Raw genomic sequence first — 26,897 nt, forward strand, 5'->3', positions numbered from 1 at the left:
CTCTCTTCCTCCACCCTCCCTCTCCTCTTATAGGGCGCGGTCACTGGGGAAGACACACAAACACAGGTTAATTCCTGTCAGGTGCAGTGATTCCGCCACTTACAGTATGGTACCTTCCCTGACTCCGCCCTCCATTCACAGACTGACGCTTGACCACGCCCCTGCTGCCACACAGTTATATACACCAGCCTTGTCAAACTGGCAGAGGAAGAGGCGTTGTGGTTATTTATAATGATTATCTAGGTGTAACACAAAAACCTGGTTATAAATTTAATACATTTGAAGTTCTTCATACTCATATAATGCATGTAGCCTCGAAAAATAAGTCTACCCAGTTAATTCCATTGCTTATTATTTACAGGCCCCCGGAGCCATATTCTGAGTTTCTTCCTGAATTTGCAGATTTTATCTCAGATCTGGTTATTTCCTTAGACAAAGCTTTCGTTGTCAGAGATTTTAATATTCACTTCGATAACCCAGAAGACCCTTTAAAAACAGCATTTGTGTCCATTTTAGATGCAGTAGGGATTAATCAGAATGTCATAGGACCGACCCATAATGGTGGTCACACCCTTGATCTAATACTAACATTCAGGTTAAACATAGACAATATAGTCATACTTCCACAATCTGAAGTTATCTCAGATCATGATCTCCTCATTCAAACTATGTCTGGGTAATAATATATGCACCTCACCATGCTAACGTACATTCGTGTCAACTACTGCACAGAGCTTTATAAATGATCTCCCAGAGTTATCAACTTTGATTGGGTCACTGTCAGCCCCTGCAGAACTTGATCAGGCAACTGAATGCTTAGAGTCAACATTCCGCCATACCTTAGATAATGTAGCTCCTCTTAAAAGGAAAATGGTCAGAGACAAAAAATTAGCACCCTGGTATAATGATGACACTCGCACATTAAAACAGACCACTCAAAAATTGGAACGTAAATGGCGTCAAACAAAATTGGTAGTGTTCAAATTAGCATGGAAGGAGAGCTTCCTGAAATATAGAAAAGCTCTTAGTGCTGCGAGATCAACATATCTCTCCTCCCTAATAGAAGATAACAAAAATAATCCTAGATTCCTATTTAATACTGTAGCAAAATTAACCAGGAATAAATCCACTATAGACACATGCACACCTGCAGTATGTAATAGCAACGATTTCATGAATTTTTTAATGACAAAATTGAGAATATCCAACAAAAAATTCAAACTACTAATTTAAGGTCAGACAATGTAAGTGACCTTGTAGTTAACCATATAACTGTATCAGATCATCAATTAGAATGTTTTACTCCCCTTAAAGGTCCCATGGCATGGTGGTTTGTTGATGCTTTAAACGGGCTCGTGGAGGTTTCCGGATGTTATATCCGCAGCCTTTCTTGAAATGAACCCTTGGCACATAGATATAGCCTCCTGGGAGAAAGCCCCATTTCAGCGCTTTTCCCAGTGTGTCGTTTTGCTAATGAGAAGCAGGAGGTGGGGAAGGGTAGAGGGTGGGGGCGGGTCTTATCATTAATATTCATGACATGTAAACGTGTTACCTCTGATTGGCTAACAGCACTGTGCCGCTACCTCCAGTGGGTCAGAACAAGCGGATGTGGGTGTCTTACTATGGCGAGAGAGAAGGAACAAACCGCGAAGGGAAAAATACCGCGCGCTGACGTCATTAAGGTGCGACGCGAGGAAATAAAATAAATTCAACAAATGTTTGGGTTTTTACTGAACAAACAAACAAATAAAATGAACGAGTGACTTAAAAAAAAGAATGTGGGTGTCTTTGTAAAAACTGTTTTGATTGGCTATTATAACAGAGCATGCTGCATGCTTTTTGGTTTTGTAGCGCAGAGTACCTGGCTAACTGCAGGAAGCGGTTAGCTGCACAGCTAATGTAGCCATTGCAAGGCTAACGTGGCACCGATTTTAAAACACGGCAAAACATAAGCTCATAAGTTACAGTCAATTTCCAGACTAAACTCAGTTTAACAGAGCATGCTGCATGCTTTTTGGTTTTGTAGCGCAGAGTACCTGGCTAACTGCAGGAAGCGGTTAGCTGCACAGCTAATGTAGCCATTGCAAGGCTAACGCACCGATTTTAAAACACGGCAAAACGACTTAACAGTTATACACTTACTTGTTCCCTGTTTGTGGCTGATGCGGCAGGGATGCTTGGTACGGACCCAGGCTTCAGTGACAGTTGATGTGCAAAACCTGCCCTGTATTGTCCCAAGTTGTGGAAACATTCATCAGGAAAATGCTTCCGATAAACATACACCGTCTTAGGTAGACTCGACGGCGTATTATTGGAGTAAATAAAATTAAGCCACTGCGTCTTCAGGGGCTCTCCCGTCGGCAGTAAAAACAGACTCTTTTCTGTGTTGTCACATCCATGTACACCGCAACTTCCATGTTTGGTGGCAACTTTTGAGCTGGGCGGGCAATCCATACAGTGGGTGGGAATCCAGAGGGGGGGCGTGGGGATCATCTCCCTTGCTGATGTCAGCAAGGGAAGAGCTTCTCAACGCGCCGTTTTGACGCGCCATTCTCAAATATTGGGCATAGCTTGGTTTACACATTATGAAATTTCTAGCCACTGGGGTGACTTAAGAAGGTCAGAGGAACTCATTTTAATGTTAAAAAACCTCAGAAAGTGAAAATTTCATGCCATGGGACCTTTAAAGAAACTGAATTACTTTCATTAATCTCGGCATCAAAAGCCTCAACTTGCGTACTAGATCCCTTACCTACATGTCTATTCAAACAGATAATACCTGAAGTAATTGAACCGCTTCTAAAAATAATAAATTCTTGTCTTAGGATTGGCTATGTACTCAAATCCTTTAAACTAGCAGTTATCAAACCCCTGATTAAAAAACCTGACCTTGATCCCTGTCAGCTGTCCAATTATAGGCCAATATCAAACCTCCCCTTTATCTCCAAAATCCTTGAAAAAGTTTTGGCACAGCAGTTATGCTCATATTTACATAGGAATAACATCCATGAAATGTATCAGTCAGGATTTAGACCTAATCATAGCACAGAGACTGCTTTGGTTAAAGTAGTAAACGACCTACTGTTGGCATCTGATCAGGGCTGTGTCTCGCTACTTGTGTTGCTTGACCTTAGTGCAGCATTTGATACCATTGATCATTCCATTCTTCTGGATAGACTAGAAAATGTTGTGGGAGTTAAGGGAACGGCCCTCTCCTGGCTCAGCTCTTATTTACAGTAACTGATCGTTATCAGTATGTTGATATAAATGGTGATATTTCTAGACGTACTGACGTAAAGTTTGGTGTTCCACAAGGTTCTGTCTTGGGTCCACTGCTTTTTTCTTTATATATGTTACCTCTGGGTGATATTATTCGTAAGCATTGTATCAGTTTCCACTGTTATGCTGATGATACACAGTTGTATGTTTCTGCAAAACCTGATGAGAGACACCAGCTTAATAGAATTGAGGAATGTGTTAAGGACATTAGACACTGGATGCTTATTAATTTCCTTCTGCTTAACTCTGACAAGACTGAAGTACTTGTACTAGGACCACATATAGCTAGAAGTAAGTTTTCTGATTACACAGTAACTCTGGATGGCCTTTGTTTCTTCACGTGCAGCAGTAAAAGACCTTGGGGTGATTATTGACCCCAGTCTTTCATTCGAAACTCACATTGATAAAATTACCGGGATAGCTTTCTTTCATCTCAGAAATATTGCTAAGATAAGAAATTTAATGTCACTACATGACGCGGAAAAACTTCATGCTTTCGTTATCTCCAGGTTGGATTATTGTAATGCCTTACTGTCTGGATGTTCCAATAAGTGCATAAACAAGCTCCAGTTAGTTCAAAATGCAGCAGCAAGAGTCCTTACTAGAACTAGAAAATATGACCACATCACCCCTGTCTTATCCACACTGCATTGGGTCCCAATCAAATTTCGTATTGATTATAAAATACTACTATTAACCTTTAAAGCACTAAATGGTCTCGCACCACAGTATCTGAGTTAACTTCTGCTCTTCTATGACCCGCCACACCTACTTAGATCAAAAGGTGCAGGCTATCTGCTGGTACCTCGTATAGTGAAGGCTACATCAGGGGGCAGAGCCTTTTCTTACAAAGCCCCACAGTTATGGAACAGCCTTCCAAGTAATGTTCGGGAATCAGACACAGTCTCAGCATTTAAGTCTAGGCTGAAAACATATCTGTTTAGTCAAGCCTTTTGTTAATGGTGTTTATGAGGTAAAGGTGTAGATCTGGAGGGTCCTCAGACATAGAGTGTTTTGGTAAACTTGGATGTATGGATGCTGCCAGGCCCCACTCGCTTGCTCACTTGAGTTTGTTGACGGTGTAGTGGCTGCTGCTTTATGTCCCGGGGCTCCCTCATGCCTGTGTTACCTTCTAGCTCTCCCCTTTTAGTTATGCTGTTATAGTTAGTTGCCGGAGTCCCTGCTTGTACTCAGTGCAATATGTATACTGTTCCTACTTATTCAGGTGACATTGGGCATACCTAACAACCTGTGTTTTCTCTCCGTCTCTCTCTCCCCCCTCCCCCCAAATCTGTCCCTCTGAGTTACATGGAGTCAACAGGAAATCTTTTGGTGGAGAGGGTGGAGACCTCGACTGGCTCTCGTAGCCTGCAGGGAATCAGCCATCAGACATTCTGTCGCATGTCCCAGACCCGGTGAAATGTAACTGAATTGTCTTGGCCAGCCCTAAGGGTCCCATCTGCATCTGCCTGCACTCACTCTGATCCATAATTCCAACTGTCTCATTGCTGAGGAGTGTGCTCCCATCACCCAATCAAGCATCCAGCCAGAGCAGGTCATGATATTTTTTAACCATATTAACATGCCATTGTTGTGTATTATGCCTGATGTCAGGACTCTCGTCTCTGCAAGCCTACCACACAGACTTAATACTTGTGTTATTTTTAGTCATTGACACCTGTTGCCTACACTTATTCAGGTGACATTGGGCATACCTAACAACCTATGTTTTTTCTCCCTCTCACCCCCCCCCCCCCCAAAAAAAAAATCTGTCCCTCTGAGTTACATGTCAGTCCTGGGATCGAGATTCTGACCTCTTCTGCTCCTCGGACCTGCTTGATCTATCCTGGTGCCCTGTGTCTGGTTGGAGTCTCATCGCATCGCTCCTGTGGAGGATGGCCCCATGAGGACAGTTGAAAGTCACACCTGGAGGATGCTCTGGACTCTTACAGTAATGCTTTTATGGCTGAGGACTACAGTTGACTTGCTAACTTTCGGACTGCAGTTGTCATGAACAGTTTTGCACTCAAGTTTCCATCAATGAAGAGTTACAACATCAACGAAACTGTCTTCATGTTAAAACTGTTAATATTATAGTCATGCTGTCTGTTGTTGCCCAAATGAGGATGGGTTCCCTTTTGAGTCTGGTTCCTCTCAAGGTTTCTTCCTCATGTCGTCTGAGGGAGTTTTCCTTGCCACCGTCGCCACAGGCTTGCTCATTGGGGATAGATTAGGGATAAAATTAGCTCATGTTTTAAGTCGTTCAAATTCTGTAAAGCTACTTTGCGACAATGTTTATTGTTAAAAGCGCTATACAAATAAACTTGACTTGACTTGACAATCTGTTCATTACTTTTTCCGTAATGTTGTTAACAGACAAACCAACCAACAAACAAACAAACAAACAAACCAACGCTACCGAAAACATAACCTCCTTGGCGGAGGTAATAATAATAACTCTAATGCATTTCTGGAGAAAATGCGAAAGTGTGCTTGCTCAGGTGCGCTGCCATGGCGACCCAGCAAGAGAGGCGACCGCATGCCCACACGACAAGTTTTGTGTCAACACGCGAAAGTTTGGCCAAGACACAAGGCGGATTCTCATACAGAGATGACAGGCTGGCAAGGTTCTTTACAGGGACATCCCAGAGCATCACTAACATGAAAATGTAGATGTAATTCTAAATCCGTAAAGAGATATGACCCAAAACATGTTTTTGCTCATTGTGGTGCCACCTAGAGGCCAAATGACACCAAATGTGATGAGGGTACATGAACTGGTGCCGAAAGTCATCTTAACAAATATGGTCTTGATATGTCAAAGCGTTTCTGAGATATGAGCCAAAATATGTTTTTGCTAATTGTGACGCCCCCTAGTGGCCAAATGACACCATATTTGATGAGGGTAGTTTGGATGGTGTCCAAAGTCATGCGACTAAATATGGTCTTGATACGTCAAAGCATTTCCGTGATATGAGCTCGCTTCCTGTTTGGTGGCTTCGCCATCGATTTTGATTGGCTGCCACGGGCGAACGTTTCAATGTATGAGAGTGAAATGAATATCATTCATTAGGCATGGACTGGAGATCATGTTTGCCAAGTTTTGTGATGATCGGATTAAACATGCGGCCAGGGTCACTCTACCTTCACTTTGGACAAAATTCAAAATGGCGGAAAATCTAATTAGGCGGAGAATGACATCATAGGGTGCGTTGGAATCGTCTAGCTCCAAGGATACCAACAGCACCAGACTTATGAAAATCGGGCATACGGATCAAAAGTTACGTGCATGAACGCATGTAAGGCTGTGATCAGTTGGTGGCGCTAGACCGTGAGACATACCAACATGAAACTTGATGAAATCAATCAGGGTCCACTCCTCTATCAGTGTACCAAGTTTCATGACTTTACACCTTACGGTTTGGCCTACAGAAGGAAAAATCTGTTTTTTGCATCGCGCGCCCATTCATTTCAATGGGGAAAAAATTAATCCTTTAAAAAAATCCGGGATCCAGAAGGTGATCTGGATCACCGCCAAAATTTAATGGATTGTTACTTGTGCCCAGTCACACCTCTGGAAAAAATTTCAGAGCAATCCGTTCATTACTTTTTCCGTAATGTTGCTAACAGACAAACCAACAAACAAACAAACAAACAAACACTACCGAAAACATAACCTCCTTGGCAGAGGTAAAAATGCTTGAAACATTTTAATTTACATTTAATGAGTCAAGAATATATTGTTTTCCCTTTCTTAAATAACTGATGGAAAATACTGAACTTTTTCATGATATTCTAATTGTCTGAGATGCACTAGTGCACATGCACATGCAATGATGCAGTACCACGAGAGGAAATTTGAGTGTATTATTTATGTCACTTGGTTTTATGTTGGCATGTAATGTTTAGTATTGTCTTCTTACTATATAATCTTAATGATCTCTATTGTAGTCATCACTGGAGGATCAGAAGGAATAGGAAGAGCTTATGCAGACGAGGTATCTGAACCACTCTGAATTTTGCAGTACAGCTTGTTTAAATGCTCTATTAATGTCAGTTATAAATTTCTTCCCAGTTTGCAAGATGTGGGCTGAATGTGGTGATCATTAGCAGGAGTAAAGAGAAGCTTGACAGAGCCGCAACAGACATAGGTGGAGTGCCTATGAATATTTCCAAATGTTCAGGTCATGTTTTATTTTCATAAACCAATGTGACTGGACTTGGATCAAAATCTTGAATATTTTTTGTGACTTTTGCCAGTTCATGAGTGATTCAGGACATTACAATCTAGTGCACATAGATGGAGTGATTTGTGCTATTGTCTGGCCTCAGACTGACTTCTTTCCTTTTCCCAACAGAGGTTAAAACAAACAGAAATGTCATGGTAATTGTCGCTGACTTTACCAAGGATGATATTTATGGAGGCATAAAGGAAAGTATTCAGGGTTTGGATATCGCCATTTTAGGTATGTATTTTTAGCTGCAAACTAACAAGCAAATCAAATTGATGAGTCTGATGGTGTGAATTGTTAGTGTAAAACAGTCAGAGGTCTAATCTAATTTGATTTGATGTAACATTTTTCTTTATGTATTACAGTTAACAATGTGGGAATTCTGCCAAGTAAAATACCCAACAGATTACTTGAAACTATTCATCTGGAAGAGGTGAACTCAGTATTTTATAGGTTCTTTACTAGGAGTATAGTATATTCTCACTTTTTCATACATTTTCAACATATTCCATATAAATCAGAAAATATGTAGCATTGAATGTTAAATCACCACTTACTCTGGTCTTAACTTGTATAGTTCATACACAGAATAGTTATTTTATATTGATGTTGTCTGGGTACTTTGACCCACTGGTTAGATATGAGAAATAGGTTTAAAATTGCATAATATAGACATTTTTGTGTGACCCTTCTTTTGTGATTGAGGAAGAGTAGATTGTCAAATAACAATATTTGAGGCTGAAAGTGGCAGAAAGAAAATCTAAAATGCACAAAATAAACTATATTGATAGCATTATATAAGAGATTCAATGTTTTTCAGTATTGAACAATATTAAACTAAATGTGCTTAAAACTTGGAAACACACAGGAAATGCACAAATATAACTGAACTCTACCAATTCCGCCAAGAAGAGCGGTCAAATATCCAACCATAATTCTGCCAGAAGCTTATTGATGGCTCCCAAAAGCGTCTGGTCAAGGTCAAATTTGTTAAAGGACATTTAACTAAATAGTAAATGTGCTGTATGTATAATTTCAATCCTGTATGTATAATTTTGACCTTGGGCTGATTTTAGAAAACCCAAAATAAATTAAAACATGTTCACCAAATTATTGTTTTTTCCTATTAAAGATGTATGCTATCCAGTCATTCTGCCCCAGATCAAGAACAGTTCAAAGAATTCATTGAAAGCCCAATACTGTGGTGATATTTAGCACAGTGATTTAGCATCTTGATTTATTTTTGTTAGCTGCAATGATGTGAAATAAAAATTTAGGGTCATTGTGCATGTGTGTGTGTGTGTGTGTGTGTGTGTGTGTGTGTGTGAGAGAGAGCGAGAGAGAGAGAGAGAGAGAGAGAGAGAGAGAGAGAGAACTAAAGCTGTTAAAATTAATTTAACATTTTAAATATAGCATTCTCTCATAGAAAATTCATGAAGTGATCAACTGTAATGTCAAAGCAATGGTCAAGGTATGATGACTCAAGTCAATTTAAGTCACTTCCTTTATAACTATATGTTCATATAATTATAAGTAATAGGAAAATTACTTTTTGCATGCACTACATATTTATAAGACATATGACACTTTGAATTTCCATTATTTTTTTCAATACAGATGTGCCATATTGTCCTTCCTGGAATGGTAGAAAGGTTAGTGGACTATAAGTAGTAACAGGTTCTTCAGATCTATATTTATTGCTGTGCTGCATTAATGACCGCTTTATTGTGTCTGTGTTTCCACAGACGACGGGGCATCATCCTGAACATTTCATCTGGCGTGTCTAAAATTCCTTTCCCTATGTACACTTTATATTCCGCTTCAAAGGTCAGTATAAATTAGGGATGAGCGAGTACAGCATTATCTGTATCTGTTAACCATATGAATTATCTGTATCCGTATTCGTACTCGGAGTGGGCAGGGCCTAACCCGGAAGTGGGTCTTGTTGTCTTGAAACGGGCGGGGCTTTAACCAGTATGTTATTTTAAGCATGCAATTGATATGGGTTGATCAGAAATTGTTATATTTAATTGCTGATTAGAAAACTATTTACAGGACAGCATCAGCATTGAGCTTCAGATCAATGGTTTTAATCATGATAGCAAACGAACTATTTACAGAACAAGTTTTGCAACAATGAATACAACACATGCGGTTATTGCAATTATGAAATGAAATGTAATGAACAAGAGTTTTCATACTCAACATAACTTTATTTTTTTAACTTTTAATTTTTTTATGATCAGTGTGATTTTTTTTTTTTTGGTTCTTTTTTTTTTTTCCACACCAGGTGTGTGTGTGTGTGTGTGTGAGAGAGAGAGAGAGAGAGAGAGAGAGTGAGTGAGTAAGAGAGAAATAGAGGGGGGCGGGGGGGACTGTGTTCTACGGATCAAATAGTCCGATGCTGTTTTTCAGATCTGCATTGACTTTAATGAAGACCAGTTGTTCCACATGGCTAGGGTCTAAGTTTGCACGCTGTGGACTGACCACATTTCCAGCTGTGCTAAAAGCATGCTCAGACTGGACACTTGTAGGTGGACAACTGAGAAGCTGCAGTGCAAAGCCTGTAAGATTGGGCCACCACTGAAGCTTGCCTGACCAGTATTTCACTGGGTCATTGGTAAGGCTGATGTCCCCATCTGCCAGGTAGGCCTCCACATCACCTGATGGTAAACGTGTCCTCATTGGAATAGCCGATTTCTTTTTCTGCAGGAAAGACAAGACTGAAGTGCTGCTGGTGGCAGGTGTCTCTTCTGTGTTTCTTTTTTTTAAGATTTTTTTTGGGCTTTTTTCACCTTTATTGGATAGGACACTGTAGAGACAGGAAATGAGCGGGAGAGAGAGGCGGGGAGGGAACAGGAAATGACCTCAGGTCGGAATCGAACCCGGGTCCCCGGATTTATGGTATGGCGCCTTATCCACCTGAGCCACGACGCTCCCCTCTTCTGTGTTTCTTGCAGGTGTAGCCACAGGGTCACAGAGTTCCATCCTGAGGAGTAATGTCCTCTTCAGTGCCTCCACATCAACATTGTTTGGAAAACAGCTGGCCTTATATCTGGGGTCAAGGAGAGTGGCAAGCAGAAATGTGGAGTTTGCAAAAATTGGTTTGAAACGCCATTCTAGTTCTTTGCTCAGATTGGCTGCCAGTCTCCTTGCTGCTGTGCCTAACTTTTCCCTGGATTCAGCCGCAACATCTTGGCCCAGCCCCACTGTGGCATCCTGATCATCATCACCAGCCATGAACTGATCAGATTCATCCTCAGATTCCTCACCAGCCGCAAGACCTCCCACATGCAATGACCTGATGATGGAGCACAGGCCATGCAGGAGGGGGATGACCTCAGAGATGGAGGCGCTGTGTTTTGAGAGCGCCCGTGTGACCTCCTCAAAAGGACTAAGAACAGTGAACATGTCTGATGCTAACCTCCATTCATTTGGATAGATGATTGTTGGAGCTCTACCCATGTTAGACTCCTGTGTCATAATCTGCACAGCCCTGTGCTGCTCCACCAGCTGCTGGAGCATGTAGAACGTATAGTTCCACCTTGTTTTTATATCTGTTATGAGCGTGTGCTGGGGGAGGTTCAACTGTGTTTGCAGCTCATGTAGTCTGTTGCTGGCTTTGCTTGCGCGATGAACATGGCCAGATATGATCCTGGCTTTGGAGAAAAGGGATGCCACAACCCTGTCCTTCTCCAGTGCTTTGATCACCACCAAGTGAAGCGTATGGGACATGCAACGGATGTGCCCATGTTCAGTCAAAGCTTTCACCATGTTGGCTGCATTATCTGAAACAACAAACCATATTGTGACAGACTGACCAACAGACTCTTCCCACTCTCTCATCTTTTCCTTAAGGCAGCACAGAATGTTGTTTGATGTGTGCTCAATGTCCAGCACACCAACATTTAGCAGCCCTGCTTTCCTCTATACTGAAGCTTCCCCTACACGTTCACACCAGTGCCCAGTAACACAGAGATATGCATGTGCATTGTGATTGCTGGTCCAGAGATCTGTAGTGAGGTTGATGACACTTCCTTCAGCTGCCTTAAGTGACTGGACCAACTCCCCTCTCATTGCCTCATACAGCTCAGGCACTACAGTTCGACTGAAATAGTGCCTCGATGGGATCTTATACTTGGGCTCTAAAAAGCCAACAAGTGTCTTGAAGCCTCTCCTCTCCACCACAGAGAAAGGTTCAAGATCAGTGCAGATCATTTTACCAATCATCTCTGTAATTTGTTTTGACCGGGGATGGTTTGCTGAGAATGGCTGCTTTGCTGCAAATGCAGTGAGTATTGGTGAAGAGGAAGATAAATGTGAGCCCTTAGCAGCACCCAGCTGAACACCAGTGACCTGAGAAGGAAGAGGAGAGGAGGAGGAGGTGGCTGATACAGTAGGCTTTCTAATGTGAGGGGCATATAGCAGATGGTTATGTAGAGATGTTGTGTTGTAATGTTTTGCATCTCTACCTCTGCTTAGCTTGGACTTGCCCAAAGCTTGCAAATGGCTTTGGAGGGATCATTTTCAGAAACAGTGAGAGAGTCCCATACTGCAGAAGTCCTCTTGGTCTTTGGTGGAGGAGGACCTCCATCACCAGATGCAATATTGGTCTCAGTGGGGGAAAGGTGGGTGCTACTTCCACTGTTTTCATTGCCACTGATTTGACCCTCACTGTCCTGCAAGGTTAAGCAAACTCTGACTGGTGGTTCAGTGTCAGCTGAAGTACTCTCTATATCACTCGTTATTCTGTATCACTGATCATGGGGGGGGGGGGGGGGGAGTGTGTGTGTGTGTGTGTGTGTGTGTGTGTGTGTGTGTGTGTGTGTGTAGCTTAATTTGTAATATTAATTATACCACTACTACCTAGAAAGTGTCAGACACTCAGTGCGTGAAGTAAAATAAAACTGGTTAGAGCCAACTGACGGTTTAAAAAAAAACTCCGACGACTGGCAGAGAGAGAGAGAGAGAGAGTGTGTGTGTGCGTAGCTTAATTTGTAATACTTATACCACTACTACCTTTATTTTTACATGAATTACAGCAAGAAAGTGTCAGACACTCAATGCGTGAAGTAAAAAAAAAACTGTTTTTAACCGACGGTTAAAAAAAGAAAAAAAAAATCTCCGACAGGCAGAGACGCAACGCGAGTCGCTTTCTACCAAGCACCACATCTGAACAAACCCACGTTTACCAGAACTCTACTGGTTATAAGTAAGTACAAACTGAAATAAAAACAAACTTGAAGCTGAAGAAACCCGAAACGTTAACGGAAAAGAGCCGCGAACCTGAGTGACTGAGGGAGAGATAGAGAGCTGTTCTCTGTGTGAGTGAGCAGAGCGATGTGTGTGTAAGGGAGGGGCGCTGTGACGCTGTGTGAGGATTTTCATTCAGTCCGAGCACAGATATTGACTCGTATTACTTGTATAATACTCGTACTCGGCAAAAGTGCTTTATCCGTACCGGATACTCGTTTCAGCCGAGTATCCGGCTCAACTCTAGTATAAATACAATATCTACGTTGCATATGCCAACTTACTGTGTTTTTATGGCATTCATAATGGTGTTCAAATGAGATGCCGTTATTTGATTCCAGCTCAATATATATATATTTGGAACCATTAAATATTAGACTCTGGGCTACAGAAAATGCACAAATGTAGATTATTGCAAGAAAAAAGCAGAAATATTTTAAAACCCTGTTTAAAAAACCGTGCTGGGATGTTGGGTAAAATATAAATAAAAACAGAATGCAATGATTTGCAAATCATGGAAGCCCTATATCTCATTGTACAAAGACAACATATCAAATGTTGAAAGTGAATTTTTTTTTATTGTTGTTTGAAAAATATATACTCATTTTGAATTTGATGTCAGCAACATGTTTAAAAAAAGTTGGGACAGGGGCATCTTTACTACTATCACCTCTACTTTTAACAACACTCTGTAAATGTTTGCCGACTGAGGAGACGAATTGCTGTAGCATTGAAAGTTAAATGTTGTCCTATTCTTGCCTGATATAGGATTTCAGTTGCTCAACAGTTCAGGGTCTCCTTTGTTGTATTTTTCATTTTGTAATGCACCAAATGTTTTCACTGGGCCACAGGTCTGGACTGCAGGCAGGCAAGTTTAGCACCCATACTCTTTTACTATGGTGCTATAGTTATAGCTATACTATCAATCTGGGAAGGATGTGCAGCAGGTTAGGTTGATAAAGGATGCAGATGTAAATGTGCTGATAAGTGAAGAGTGTGTGTTGAGATGGTGGATGGATTACTTTGAGAAGCTGATGAATGAAGAAAATGAAAGAGAGAGAAGGCTGGCTGAGGTGAATTAATCAGGAAGTACAACAGATTAGCAAGGATAGGAAATAAGGAGAGCTATAAAGAGAATGAAAAGTGGTAAGGCAGTCGGCCCAGATGATATACCAGTGGAGGCATGGAAATGCTTAGGAGAGATGGCAATTGACTTTTTGACTAGATTGTTTAACAAAATCTTGGGAAGTGAGAGGATGCCTGAAGAGTGGAGAAGTATACTGTTACCAATATTCAAGAACAAGAGTGATGTCCAGTGCTGCAGTAACTATAGAGGCATAAAGCTGACCAGCCACAGCATGATGTTATGGGAAAGAGTAGTAGAAGCTAGGCTTGAGGAAATCAGAAGTGGTGAAGAAGTATGTGAGATTGGTGCAGGATATGTATGAGGACAGTGTGACAGCAGTGAGATGTGCAGCGGGAATGACAGAGGCATTTAAGATGGATGTTGGATTGCACCAGGGCTCAGCCCTAAGCCCTTTCCTGTTTGCAGTGGTAATGGACAGGTTGACAGACAACACCAAGCAAGAGGTTTTTTGTTTTTTTTCTTTTTTATCAGACATCTAATTTTTGGGTTTGTTTACCTGACATGTTTCGACGTACAACTTCCGTCTTCCTCAGAGTGTCACCGGATGTTATTGGTGACGCATCTTTTATCAGCTGCTGTTTCTGAAGGCGTGGCCTTCCTGTCTGGTTTGACAGGTCGGTCACGCCTTCTACTGTCTGTTCGTCCCCTGCAAGATGTCACTCCAGGTATGGGAGAGCATGTATGCTCCCTCATCCCGGTTGATGGTCCTCGGGCTTCGCTTACGGATCTCCATGGCCTCCCTGATCCAGCGCTGATGTTTGTTATCTTCTGTGCGGATGACTCTGGCATTCCCCCAGTCCATAATGTGATTTTCCCTTTTGCAATGATCTGTTATAGCTGACTTATAATTTTCCTGTTGTGCCTTTTCTTTTATTGTTCGGGTTTGTCTTGTAGCTGTCTCCTTTTCGCACTCTTTCTTATGTTCATTTTTTCTTGTGTTGAAACTCCTTCCTGTCTCCCCAATATAAGTTTTATTGCATAATTGACATGGAATCTCATATATGGTGTTGCATCTGTTGTCCGGATGTATTCTGTCTTTGGGATGAACCAGGATCTGACGGAGTGTTGTGTATGGTTTGACAGGTGTGTTAATGTTGTGTTTCCTCATTACTCTTTGAATGCGTTCAGTTATTCCCCTGATGTATGGTAATGTAACTACTCCCCTGTGTTCTTGTTTGTTAGTTTGTTTTTTCTCTTTCTTCTGTGTTTTGTTGTTCTTAACCTGTTCCGCCCCTTTGGATATTGCCCATTGTGGATATTGACACACCTTCAGTGCGTGTTGTATATGTTGTTCCTCCTGTTCAGGCCAGCCTGAACATCAAGAACCCGATTCCAACCAGAAACGCGGAAAAGATGATCAGGAAAGTGCGGATGACTCTGGTAAAAGAACGGATACGGTGCACAACGGATAAACTAAATAACATCAACAGCGAACTACACAGGGAGACGGAAACTTTCAAACGCCGGTTTCCCCAAAACAAGGAAATGGAAATGGCAATACACGGACACTTGGCAGACATACACGAACAGGAATTCACAGAGACAAAAACCCGACAAATCCGAAAACTGGACAAACTCATCGCACAGAAAAAGAAGGCAGAACCGGAGCACGCACACATCAACGACAAATGGATTCATAACATATCAAGGTACAAACTCTCACAAGCAGAACGCAGTATACTAGCAAAAGGACTCAACTACGCTGTCACACCGAACAACATACCACACGATGAATTCATTCTGGCAACTGAATTAGCATGTGAGAAAATACAGGATCAGGGACAAAAAGCAGCACTAAGAAACGCAATAGCTGGTATATTGAAAACGGCCAAACCACCACCTAGCAACATCACAAAACAGGAAGCCAAAGCCATGAGAACATTAGCTAAAAATAAAGATATCACAATCCTCCCAGCAGATAAAGGCAGAAAAACAGTTATTATGGACACTGATGAATATGAACGAAAAATGAATGAATTACTCAGCGACAACGCATTTGAAATATTAAAAAAAGACCCAACAGAAGACAAGAAAAAGAAACTTAAAGCACTACTAAAACCACTACTTGATGAAAATAAAATAGATAAGCAGGATTACAATCATTTAGTACCCACAGCCAACGTCATCCCCAGGATTTACGGCACACCAAAAATACATAAACCAGGAACACCATTACGCCCCATAGTAGATAGCATTGTTTCAGTCACATACAACTTATCAAAAGCACTCACCGAAATAATTAAACCATTACTAGGACTCACAGACCAACACTGCAAAAACTCAAAACATCTGGCAGAAGAACTAAAAAACATCAAAATGCAGCAAGACGAAGTTTTCATTTCACATGATGTCATATCTCTTTTCACCAGAACACCCACGGAAGCCACCATACAGATAGTACAAGACAAACTAAAAACAGACAGGACGCTCAAGAAACGCACAAACCTCACTGTACAAGACATCACTCAGCTCCTTGAATTCATCGCCACATCCACATACTTTCAGTTCAGGAATACAATTTACAGACAGAAGGAAGGTTTTGCCATGGGAGACCCACTATCAGCCATCATGTGCGGCTTTTTCATGGAGGATCTGGAGCAAAAAGCACTCACCACAATACCAGCGGAATACAGACCAACACTCTGGAAACGGTATGTGGACGACATATTGGAAAAAGTAAAGAGGGGACACACTCAACAGCTCACCGACCATCTCAACACCATAGACAATACCGGCAATATAAAATTCACACATGAAGAAGAAACAGAGCAGTCAATAGCATTTTTGGATTTAAAAATACATCAAACAGAAGATGGGGACATCAAAATAAAAGTACACAGAAAACCCACACATACCGACCAATATTTAAACTGGACTTCCGAACACCCCATAATGCACAAAATATCCGTAGTTAGAACATTACATGAACGCACAGCAATAATTACAGATCCACAGGACAAAGAACAGGAGGAACAACATATACAACACGCACTGAAGGTGTGTCAATATCCACAATGGGCAATATCCAAAGGGGCGGAACAGGTTAAGAACAACAAAACACAGAAGAAAGAGAAAAAACAAACTAACAAACAAGAACACAGGGGAGTAGTTACATTACCATACATCAGGGGAATAACTGAACGCATTCAAAGAGTAATGAGGAAACACAACATTAACACACCTGTCAAACCATACACAACACTCCGTCAGATCCTGGTTCATCCCAAAGACAGAATACATCCGGACAACAGATGCAACACCATATATGAGATTCCATGTCAATTATGCAATAAAACTTATATTGGGGAGACAGGAAGGAGTTTCAACACAAGAAAAAATGAACATAAGAAAGAGTGCGAAAAGGAGACAGCTACAAGACAAACCCGAACAATAAAAGAAAAGGCACAACAGGAAAATTATAAGTCAGCTATAACAGATCATTGCAAAAGGGAAAATCACATTATGGACTGGGGGAATGCCAGAGTCATCCGCACAGAAGATAACAAACATCAGCGCTGGATCAGGGAGGCCATGGAGATCCGTAAGCGAAGCCCGAGGACCATCAACCGGGATGAGGGAGCATACATGCTCTCCCATACCTGGAGTGACATCTTGCAGGGGACGAACAGACAGTAGAAGGCGTGACCGACCTGTCAAACCAGACAGGAAGGCCACGCCTTCAGAAACAGCAGCTGATAAAAGATGCGTCACCAATAACATCCGGTGACACTCTGAGGAAGACGGAAGTTGTATGTCGAAACATGTCAGGTAAACAAACCCAAAAATTAGATGTCTGATAAAAAAGAAAAAAAACAAAAAACTAACTATATTTAATATAAGACATAATGAACGTAATCGAAAGACCAAGCAAGAGGCCCCATGGACAATGATGTTTGCAGATGATATTGTAATCTGTAGTGAGAACAGGGAGCAAGTGGAAGAGAACTTAGAAGCATGGAGGTATGCACTAGAGAGAAACGGAATGAAAGTCAGTAGGCGCAAGACAGAGTACATGTGCATGAATGAGGATGAGGACAGTGGAATGGTACAGCTACAAGGAATAGAGGAGGTCAAAGAGATGAGTTCAAATATCTGGGTCAACTGTACAAAGCAATGGCGAGTGCGGAAGAGAAGTGAAAACAAGAGTGCAAGCAGGTTGGAATGGATGGAGGAGAGTGTCAAGAGTGATTTGTGACAGAAAGTTGCCAGTAAGAGTGAAAGGGAAAGTGTACAAGACAGTAGTAAGACCAGTGATGATGTATGATTTGGAGACATTGGCACTGACAAAAAGACAGGAGGCTGAACTGGAGGTAGCAGAGATGAAGATGCTAAGATTTTCATTGGGAGTGACAAAATTGGACAGGATTAGAAAAGAGAATATTAGAGGCACAGCACATGTAGGATTCCTTGGCAACAAAGTGAGAGAGACAAGATTGAGATGGTTTGGACATGTACAGAGAAGAGATTCAGGGTATATTGGGAAAAGAATGCTGGAGATGGAGTTGCCAGGTAGAAGCAAAGGAGGAAGACCAAAGATGAGACTTATAGGGCTGATGACACGTTTTTGACATCTTTGGCGATGTTTTATAACAAAAAGTAATTCCCGATGATCCATATATTAATTCACGAAGGCGCCTATTTTACAAGTTATGATAAACGCGGCTATTTGGGCAAATTTGACGGGGCTGCAGCACCCAGGAGACGAATGAGGAGGAGGGGCTATATGACGTCAGCGAAAGAATCTTCCTCCTAACTTACCAGTTTGTTGTTGATGTGACAGGTGTTCAGTTTATCATTATTAGTATTATTATACATTATATATATATATATATATATATATATATATATATATATATATATATATATATATATATAGTTATTATGCCTTCGCGTTGTGTTGCTGGCTTTTGCTCCAAAACCCACAAGGATGGGGTAAGTTTATTCAAGTTTCCCAGAGATCCCGAGCTGCATGCGAAGTGGGTGAAGCAAGTCAGGTGCACTCGTGACAAGTGGGAGCCCTCACCAACATCCGTCCTGTGCTCTGAACACTTCGATTTGGATTGTTTTGACACCCTTCCCAGCTTAAAAGAATCTCTTGGGTGTTCAGTTCAGCACAAACGTGTGTTGCTACCATCAGCAGTACCTACAGTATTCCAGAAGGGTCTACTAGTAGCTATGCCGGATCCAGCAGTCACCTGGGACAAGGCGACTCCTCCAAAGACAGTCCTCCTGTCAGAACATGTGTTGAGAAACGACATAAGATAAAGGTACGTAGAGCTATAGAGTGCTCCGACATGATGCTAAAAATAGTAACCATGCGGTCTGCGCGGCCATCTTGGAAGTGACTCGCTCCAGAGCACTCATAGAGTACACATCATAGAGTACACATTCATGATAATCATAAATGTAATCATAAAGTCGGCGTGATATCAGTCATGTATTTGCTTGTGAAAGCTTGCGGCTTTCATGTAACTGCCGCCTAGCAATGAGAGGCAAAGGGTAAAGAGGGTAGGCTATCATAGATTCTATTTGGAAGAGATCAATACATGATTGCTTAAAAATTAGGTATTTTAACAATTTGCATCTGTTTTGTGATTATCGTGACACTTGTGTGTTATATAGAACTGTACAGTGGTGCTTGAAAGTTTGTGAACCCTTTAGAATTTTCTATATTTCTGCATAAATATGACCTAAAACATCATCAGATTTTCACACAAGTCCTAAAAGTAGATAAAGAGAACCCAGTCAAACAAATGAGGCAAAAATATTATACCTGGTCATTTATTTATTGAGGAAAATGATCCAATATTACATATCTGTGAGTGGCAAAAGTATGTGAACCTTTGCTTTCAGTATCTGGTGTGACCCTCTTGTGCAGCAATAACTGCAACTAAACGTTTGCGGTAACTGTTGATCAGTCCTGCACACCGGCTTGGAGGAATTTTAGCCCATTCCTCTGTACAGAACAGCTTCAACTCTGGGATGTTGGTGGGTTTCCTCACATGAACTGCTCGCTTCAGGTCCTTCCACAATATTTTGATTGGATTAAGGTCAGGACTTTGACTTGGCCATTCCAAAACATTAACTTTATTCTTCTTTAACCATTCTTTGGTGGAACGACTTGTGTGCTTAGGGTCGTTGTCTTGCTGCATGACCCACCTTCTCTTGAGATGGACAGATGTCCTGACATTTTCCTTTAGAATTCGCTGCTATAATTCAGAATTCATTGTTCCAGCAATGATGGCAAGCTGTCCTGGCCCAGATGCAGCAAAACAGGCCCAAACCATGATACTACCACCACCATGTTTCACAGATGGGATAAGGTTCTTATGCTGGAATGCAGTGTTTCTCTTTTCTCCAAACATAATGCTTCTCATTTAAACCAAAAAGTTCTATTTTGGTCTCATCTGTCCACAAAACATTTTCAATAGCCTTCTGGCTTGTCCACGTGATGTTTAGCAAACTGCAGACGAGCAGCAATGTTCTTTTTGGAGAGCAGTGACTTTCTCCTTGCAACCCTGCCATGCACACCATTGTTGTTCAGTCTTCTCCTGATGGTGGACTCATGAACATTAACATTAGCCAATGTGAGAGAGGCCTTCAGTTGCTTAGAAGTTACCCTGGGGTCCTTTGTGACCTCGCCGACTATTACACGCCTTGCTTTTGGAGTGATCTTTGTTGGTCGACCACTCCTGGGGAGGGTAACAATGGTCTTGAATTTCCTCCATTTATTCACAATGTGTCTGACTGTGGATGGGTGGAGTCCAAACTCTTTAGAGATGGTTTTGTAACCTTTTCCAGCCTGATGAGCTTTTTCTGAGGTCCTCAGAAATCTCCTTTGTTCGTGGCATGATACACTTCCACAAACATGTGTTGTGAAGATCAGATGTTGATAGATCCCTGTTCTTTAAATAAAACAGGGTGCCTACTCACACCTGATTGTCATCCCACTGATTGAAAACACCTGACTCTAATTTCACCTTCAAATTAACTGCTAATCCTAGGGGTTCACATACTTTTGCCACTCACAGATATGCAATATTGGATCATTTTCCTCAATAAGTAAATGACCAAGTATAATATTTTTGTCTCATTTGTTTAAGTGGGTTCTCTTTATCTACTTTTAGGACTTGTGTGGAAATCTGATGATGTTTTCGGTCATATTTATGCAGAAATATAGAAAATTCTAAAGGGTTCACAAACTTTCAAGCACCACTGTATGTCTTATCAGCACATCGAGGATCTTCCACTGGAGGCTTTAGCAAGTACTCGTAGCAACACTACACTTTACCCTTTGCCATGCGTTGTTAGGGAACGGTAGCAAGTACCCCCATGACCGACTTCAAGAATATGTAGAAAAAATTTAGAAATCATACTTTCTAAAAGTCATTTGAGCTTAGTGTATTGCATTTCCATTTATATTGTAGGTTCTTGCTGATGTTTTTGTGGAGTATGACGCAGCTGCTGAATCAGAAGCTGCAGAGTTTGTATGTACTAGTTGTGAACATTCACATTATTATCAATCTCATTTATTTAAAATCAGATAAAATCATGCCATCATGATCACTGCTTAAAGTACCAGTATTTGGTTGCTGAAGAGCTAGCACTAGAAAGTTCACCGGCGTTTTCATGCGCCATTTCCATTGAGTAGAACAGCCAGTGAACCGCAGCGTGTTCTTCCGCTGACGTCACAGCATGGCTGCGAGCCACGGACCCAGTTTTCTTGCGGTGTGCAATTAAAAGTTGGATATTCGCGTAACAACAGCTTCTTTTCACATAATTATAACAGAAATCTAACATGTTTGCCATGTTGTATAGTTTATTTAAGAAATTGCATAGAGTCATGTTTGTGTCATCAGCCCTTTAAGGATATGGTGAAAAGGAAGACATGAGGACGGTTAGTGTGACAGAAAAAGATACAGAGGATAGGAGGAGATGGAGGGACATTATCCACTGTAGTAACCCCTAACGGGAACAGACAAAAAAAGAAAAAGAAGAAGACTTTTACTATGGAGCCATGCAGTTGCAGAATGCAGTTTGCAGTTTGGTATTGTCTTGCTGAAATAAGCAAGGCCTTCCTTGAAAAAGATGTCATCTGGATGGCAGCATGTTGCTCCAAAACCTGTATATATTATTCAGCATTAATGGTGTCTTCCCAGATGTGCAAGCTACCCATGCCATGTGCACTAATGCACCCTGATCATCATCATCATCATCATCATCACTACCCACTTGGCTCAGTAGTGGCCTTGGGACGCTCCTGCCTGAATTGTTGATCCAGCAGTCGCAAGTAGTCTGTTCTCCTAAGCATCGTCCTCCTGGCCTGCTGGACATCAATATCCAGCAGCCTCTCAATCTTATTCCAAATCTTTTTAGGAGTTCTCAGATCAAATAAAACTTGTTTCAGAAGTTTGCTATTGTCAAGCCTACATATGTGACCTACATATTTTAAAGGTTGTAAGTAACAGAAGTCACAAATCGGGAGAGTCTTCATTATGCAACGTAGTTATTCATTAGAAATCTTAAAGCTCCAGTCCAGGTCACCCTCAACTTGTGTTTTAGGGTCTATATTCTTTCTTTGACCTCTCTGACTGGGAACATTCTTGCGTTCAAATCCTGCTCTGGCCATTTTCCTTAGGAAACCATGCCATATCACTTCAACTTTGTTAAGTTCATATTCTGAAAGTTCCCACGCTTGAACACTATATACAAGATGTGACCGTATACATGTATTTAGAAATTTTACTCGGGTTACGAGCCATATACGCTTATCAGTCGGGATTTGTTTTAACTCATTCCATTTCTGGAATGTAGCACCAATTCTTTGTGAAGGGAAGATGAGTTGTTTTCAAAGTTAGTGATGGTATATCCAAGGTACTTGAAGGTCCTAACGTTTTTGATCTTGTTTCCTCCAAGATTTATTAGACTCACCTATTTCATTAATCCTTCATCAACATTGAATACCATTGTTTCAGTTTTGTCATATGACATCTGCATTCCAAATAATTTGAATGCCTCATCATCAATCATAAATACACGCTGCAGTTTTTCTGCCGAATTAGCAAATACAGCTTGATCATCAGCATAAAGAAGTTCAGTGATTTGATTGTGACCAGATGCTGGCACTTTACGATGGAGTTCTCTGGGAGATACTTCATTGGGGATACAGTGCTCCAATCTGAATCCTGATCTCAGGGAATCTTTTCAGTATTTCATGTTAGGCCACTCTCACAACAAAGTCCATATAAGATGTTAAAAAGAAGAGGGGACTCCAAGGCACCTTAACGACATCCCACCAGTTTCAAAGAAACAAGTCATTCCTTTAATACAAGCCTTCGTACCAGTGTACAGAGCACACAGTATAGCTATCAAGTGTGGACATCTGAGTTGAATGTTGAGACAGCAGAATAAGGTATCTCATGGGACCCAGTCATATGCAGCTTTAAGGTCAATAAAGGCTATGAAAATTGGGGTTCTTGATTTTCTCGCTATTTCAAGTACCCGGCGTAAGATGAATATAGCATTGCTTGTTGATTTATTTGCCCGAAATCCAAACTGCATTGAGAGTAAAATTTGTTCACACATTTCTCTGAACCTATCAGTAATATTCCCTGATAGCACTTTAGAAATTGTGGCAATTACACTTAAGCCTCTATAATATTCAGCTAATGATTTCAGCTCTCTCTTATGCAAACAGGTTATGCATGCTGTTAACCACTTGGTGGGGATTTCCAGGCAGGACCATATCATACCTACAAAGTAGTAGGATATACTTTATCAAGCCTTCTGATCTTGAGTATTTCAGTTGTTCTAAATATACAGGGTGTTTCAAAAAATTTGATATCATTCTGGGATATTTACATCTCAAATAATATAAATTTTTTGAAACACCCTGTACTTTCTTGGTGCCCTGACATGTGCTATTTTTCAGCTTCCTCATGCTCGCTTCAACTTCCATATGACTAGGTGTAGATATCTCAGTAGTAGGAAGGTCATCTAGTGGTAGTAGATGTGGATAAATCTTAGGGTGTTCTAATTCAGGCTGTGGATCATAGGGACATGCAGAAAAGTGTTTTGAGAAATGTTCTGTCCATTTCCTTGGCTGAATCCTTGGCCTAGTCACACGCAACAGTGACGTGTTTCTTCATCAATCTGAACTCCTCCTCTGTATTGCCTTGTTCACTCGCAAAATTCAGCTGGTTTGCCTTTGATTCAAAATAGGCTTTTTTGTAATTTTGTGTGACGCTTCCTGACCTCATAGGCTAATATCTTTTTCTTTCTTTCTTTTTTTTTAAATTGGGTCGTTTTCATCATGGTATTGCACTAAGAGTGCTTGATAATCAATACTTGCCCATGGTTTTGTGATTTCATCCTTAATTCGCATTGGAATTGCCTCCCTGGAGTCCTGTTGTATGGCATTTGTTACTAACTTTTCAATTTCGTTAACTGCTTGTGTTGATGACTCAGCTGATGGCAGATAGTCAAGGTTAGCACTATATGCGACCTGAATGGAAGCATCATCTTTTAGATGATGAAAATGTGGGTGGCCTGTACTGGAAACCAGTTTTTTTGTAAAGGATTTTTCTGACCATTTTCTTTGTCTGGAAATGGGCATCCAGAACTGTGATCCATGATACCATCATGGATGCTGGCTTTTAAACTGTGCATTGTTAACAAGCCAGATGGTACCGCTCCTCTTTAGCTTGGAGGATGCGATGTCCATCCATCCATCCATCCATCCATCCATCCATCCATTCATCCATCCATTATCTGTAGCCGCTTATCCTGTTCTACAGGGTCGCAGACAAGCTGGAGCCTATCCCAGCTGACTATGGGCGAGAGGCGGGGTACACCCTGGACAAGTTGCCAGGTCATCGCAGGGCTCGCGATGTCCATGATTTCCAAAAAGAATTTTAAATTTCGATTCATCAGACCAAAAGACAATTTTCCACTTCACCTCAGTCCATCATAAATGAGCTCAGGACCAGAGAAGGCAGCAGTGTTTCTGGATATCATTTATATATGGTTTCTTCTTTGCATAGTAGAATTTTAACTTGTGTTTATGGATGCAGCAAGGAACTGTATTCACAGTCTATGGTTTTCAGAAGTGTTCATGAGTCTATGCAGTGATTTCCACTATAGAATCGTGTCTGTTTTTAATGCAGTGTCACCTGAGGGCCCAAAGATCATGGATATCCAATATTGATTTTTGGCCTTGTCTCTTGCGTACAGCAATTTCTCTGGATTCTCTAAACCTTTTAATTATATTATGTACCATAGATGATGTGATCCCCAAATTCTTTGTAATTTAAATTGTTGCATTATTTACCCACATGGTCTTTAACAGAGCAGTGAACCCCTCCCCAGATTTACTTCTGAGAAACTCAGCCTCTCTGGGATGCTCTTTTTATACCCAATCATGTTACTGACCTTTTGCCAATTAATCAAATTAGTTGTGAGTTCCACCAGTTTTTTTAAGCATAACACAACTTTTCCAGTCTTTTGTTGCCCCGCCCCAACTTTTTTGAATTGTGTTGCTGACATCAAATTCAAAACGAGCATCTAACATTTCACAGTTTCAACGTGTGATATGTGGTCTTTAATAATAAGTTACAATAATAAGTTACATTTATATAGCGCCTTTCTCAAACTCAAGGTCAGAGAAAACATGCACACAAAAAAAAAAGATGCTAAAGAGTGGTGAGTTTATGCACTGGTGGAGAAATGCTCATGAAACAGAAAGGTTTTGAGATGAGATTTGAAGAAAGGAAGAGAAGAGCAGTCATGGAGGGGTTGAGGAAGGGAATTCCAGAGCTTGGGAGCCATGGCACTGAAGGACCTGCCACCCAGGGTAGAGAGTCTAGTGCGAGGAACAGCAAGGTGTCACAGTCCGGTCCAGTCCATCCATGCCTTAGATTGTGGGACTTCCATGCCAGCTCCAGGCCGGATCCAGGACAGGAATTCAGTCCTGCCTTGCTGAAGGCCATTTCCTGAAGCGGCACTTCCACACCTGCTACCACGCCTCTCCCATCAGCCAGGGCTTTTTAAGAACTGTTTGGAGCTACTCCATTTGCCAGACTGTTTCTTGTAGACTTTCCTTGCCTCACTACAGCTCATTGGTATTGTGGCTTCTTGAGTCCCCTGCCTGAATTTCTCCTTGTTTTTTTGTCAAGTTTTTCTGTCCAGTTTTTTGTCCCTGTTTTTGCCTGCCTGTTCTTTTGAATTGTGTCTTTTGCTACCTCTGCCTGGATTTCCCTTGTCCCTGTGTTCGTTTTTGTGAAGATTTTTCTGTCTTGTTTTTTGTCCCTGATCGTGTCTGCCTGCTCCTCTGTGTTTTTGACCTCCTGACCTGTTATTTATTTATTTATTTTTTACTACTGATTCTTGCCTGAGCTCTACTGTACCTTTTGCCTTTCTGTCATCTTCATTAAAGAAGTTTTCTCTTTACACTGCCTGTCTTCTGAGTCTGCTCTTGGGTCCTCACCTCAGCTCGCCACTCCTGACACAAGGAGATTATAGCTAGAGGATCTGAGAGAGTGAGATGGAGTATAAGGGGTCAGGAGATCACAGATGTAAGAAGGAGCAAGGTTATGGAGAGCTTGAAGGTGAGCAGTATGATTTTATATTTAATTCTGGACAGAACAGGTAGCCAGTGAAGCTGAGAAAGAATGGGGGTGATACGAGCAGATGGTTTGGTATGGGTGAGGAGTCTCACTGCAGAGTTCTGGATGTACTGTAATCTTTGAAGGGATTTAGTAGGGAGGCAAATAAGAAGGGAGTTACAATAATCTAGGTGGGACATAAGGAAGGAATGGGCCAATATTTGAACATCACTAGTGGAAAGAAAGGGGTGAAGGTGGGCAATGTTCCGGAGATGGAAGAAAGCAGTCTTGGTGAGGGATTTAATGTGGGGATCAAAGCTGAGCGAGGGGTCAAGCAATATTCCAAGGTTTCTAACAGGTGAAGATTTAACAAGTGCACTGTCA

At 41.3% G+C, this 26,897-nt stretch overlaps 1 protein-coding gene across 4 annotated transcripts in view; it reads left to right on the plus strand.

Moving 5' to 3' along the window:
• The window catches only part of hsd17b3 (hydroxysteroid (17-beta) dehydrogenase 3), a 67,786-nt gene that overhangs the window by 12,115 nt on the left and 28,774 nt on the right, over positions 1 to 26,897 (plus strand). For all 4 annotated transcript variants that reach the window (XR_009655521.1, XR_009655520.1, XM_060931913.1 and 1 more), the window contains exons 2-8: positions 7,231 to 7,277; positions 7,355 to 7,430; positions 7,638 to 7,745; positions 7,877 to 7,944; positions 8,938 to 8,982; positions 9,129 to 9,163; positions 9,257 to 9,338. Coding sequence is in view for 2 of the 4 variants with exons in the window: in XM_060931913.1 (XP_060787896.1) it covers positions 7,231 to 7,277; positions 7,355 to 7,430; positions 7,638 to 7,745; positions 7,877 to 7,944; positions 8,938 to 8,982; positions 9,129 to 9,163; positions 9,257 to 9,338 (461 nt within the window). In the remaining 2 variants the exon portion in view is untranslated. The remainder of the gene's footprint in view (positions 1 to 7,230; positions 7,278 to 7,354; positions 7,431 to 7,637; positions 7,746 to 7,876; positions 7,945 to 8,937; positions 8,983 to 9,128; positions 9,164 to 9,256; positions 9,339 to 26,897) is intronic.

Source organism: Neoarius graeffei, chromosome 10 (genome assembly GCF_027579695.1).
Source record: "Neoarius graeffei isolate fNeoGra1 chromosome 10, fNeoGra1.pri, whole genome shotgun sequence".
Lineage (NCBI taxonomy): Eukaryota > Metazoa > Chordata > Actinopteri > Siluriformes > Ariidae > Neoarius > Neoarius graeffei.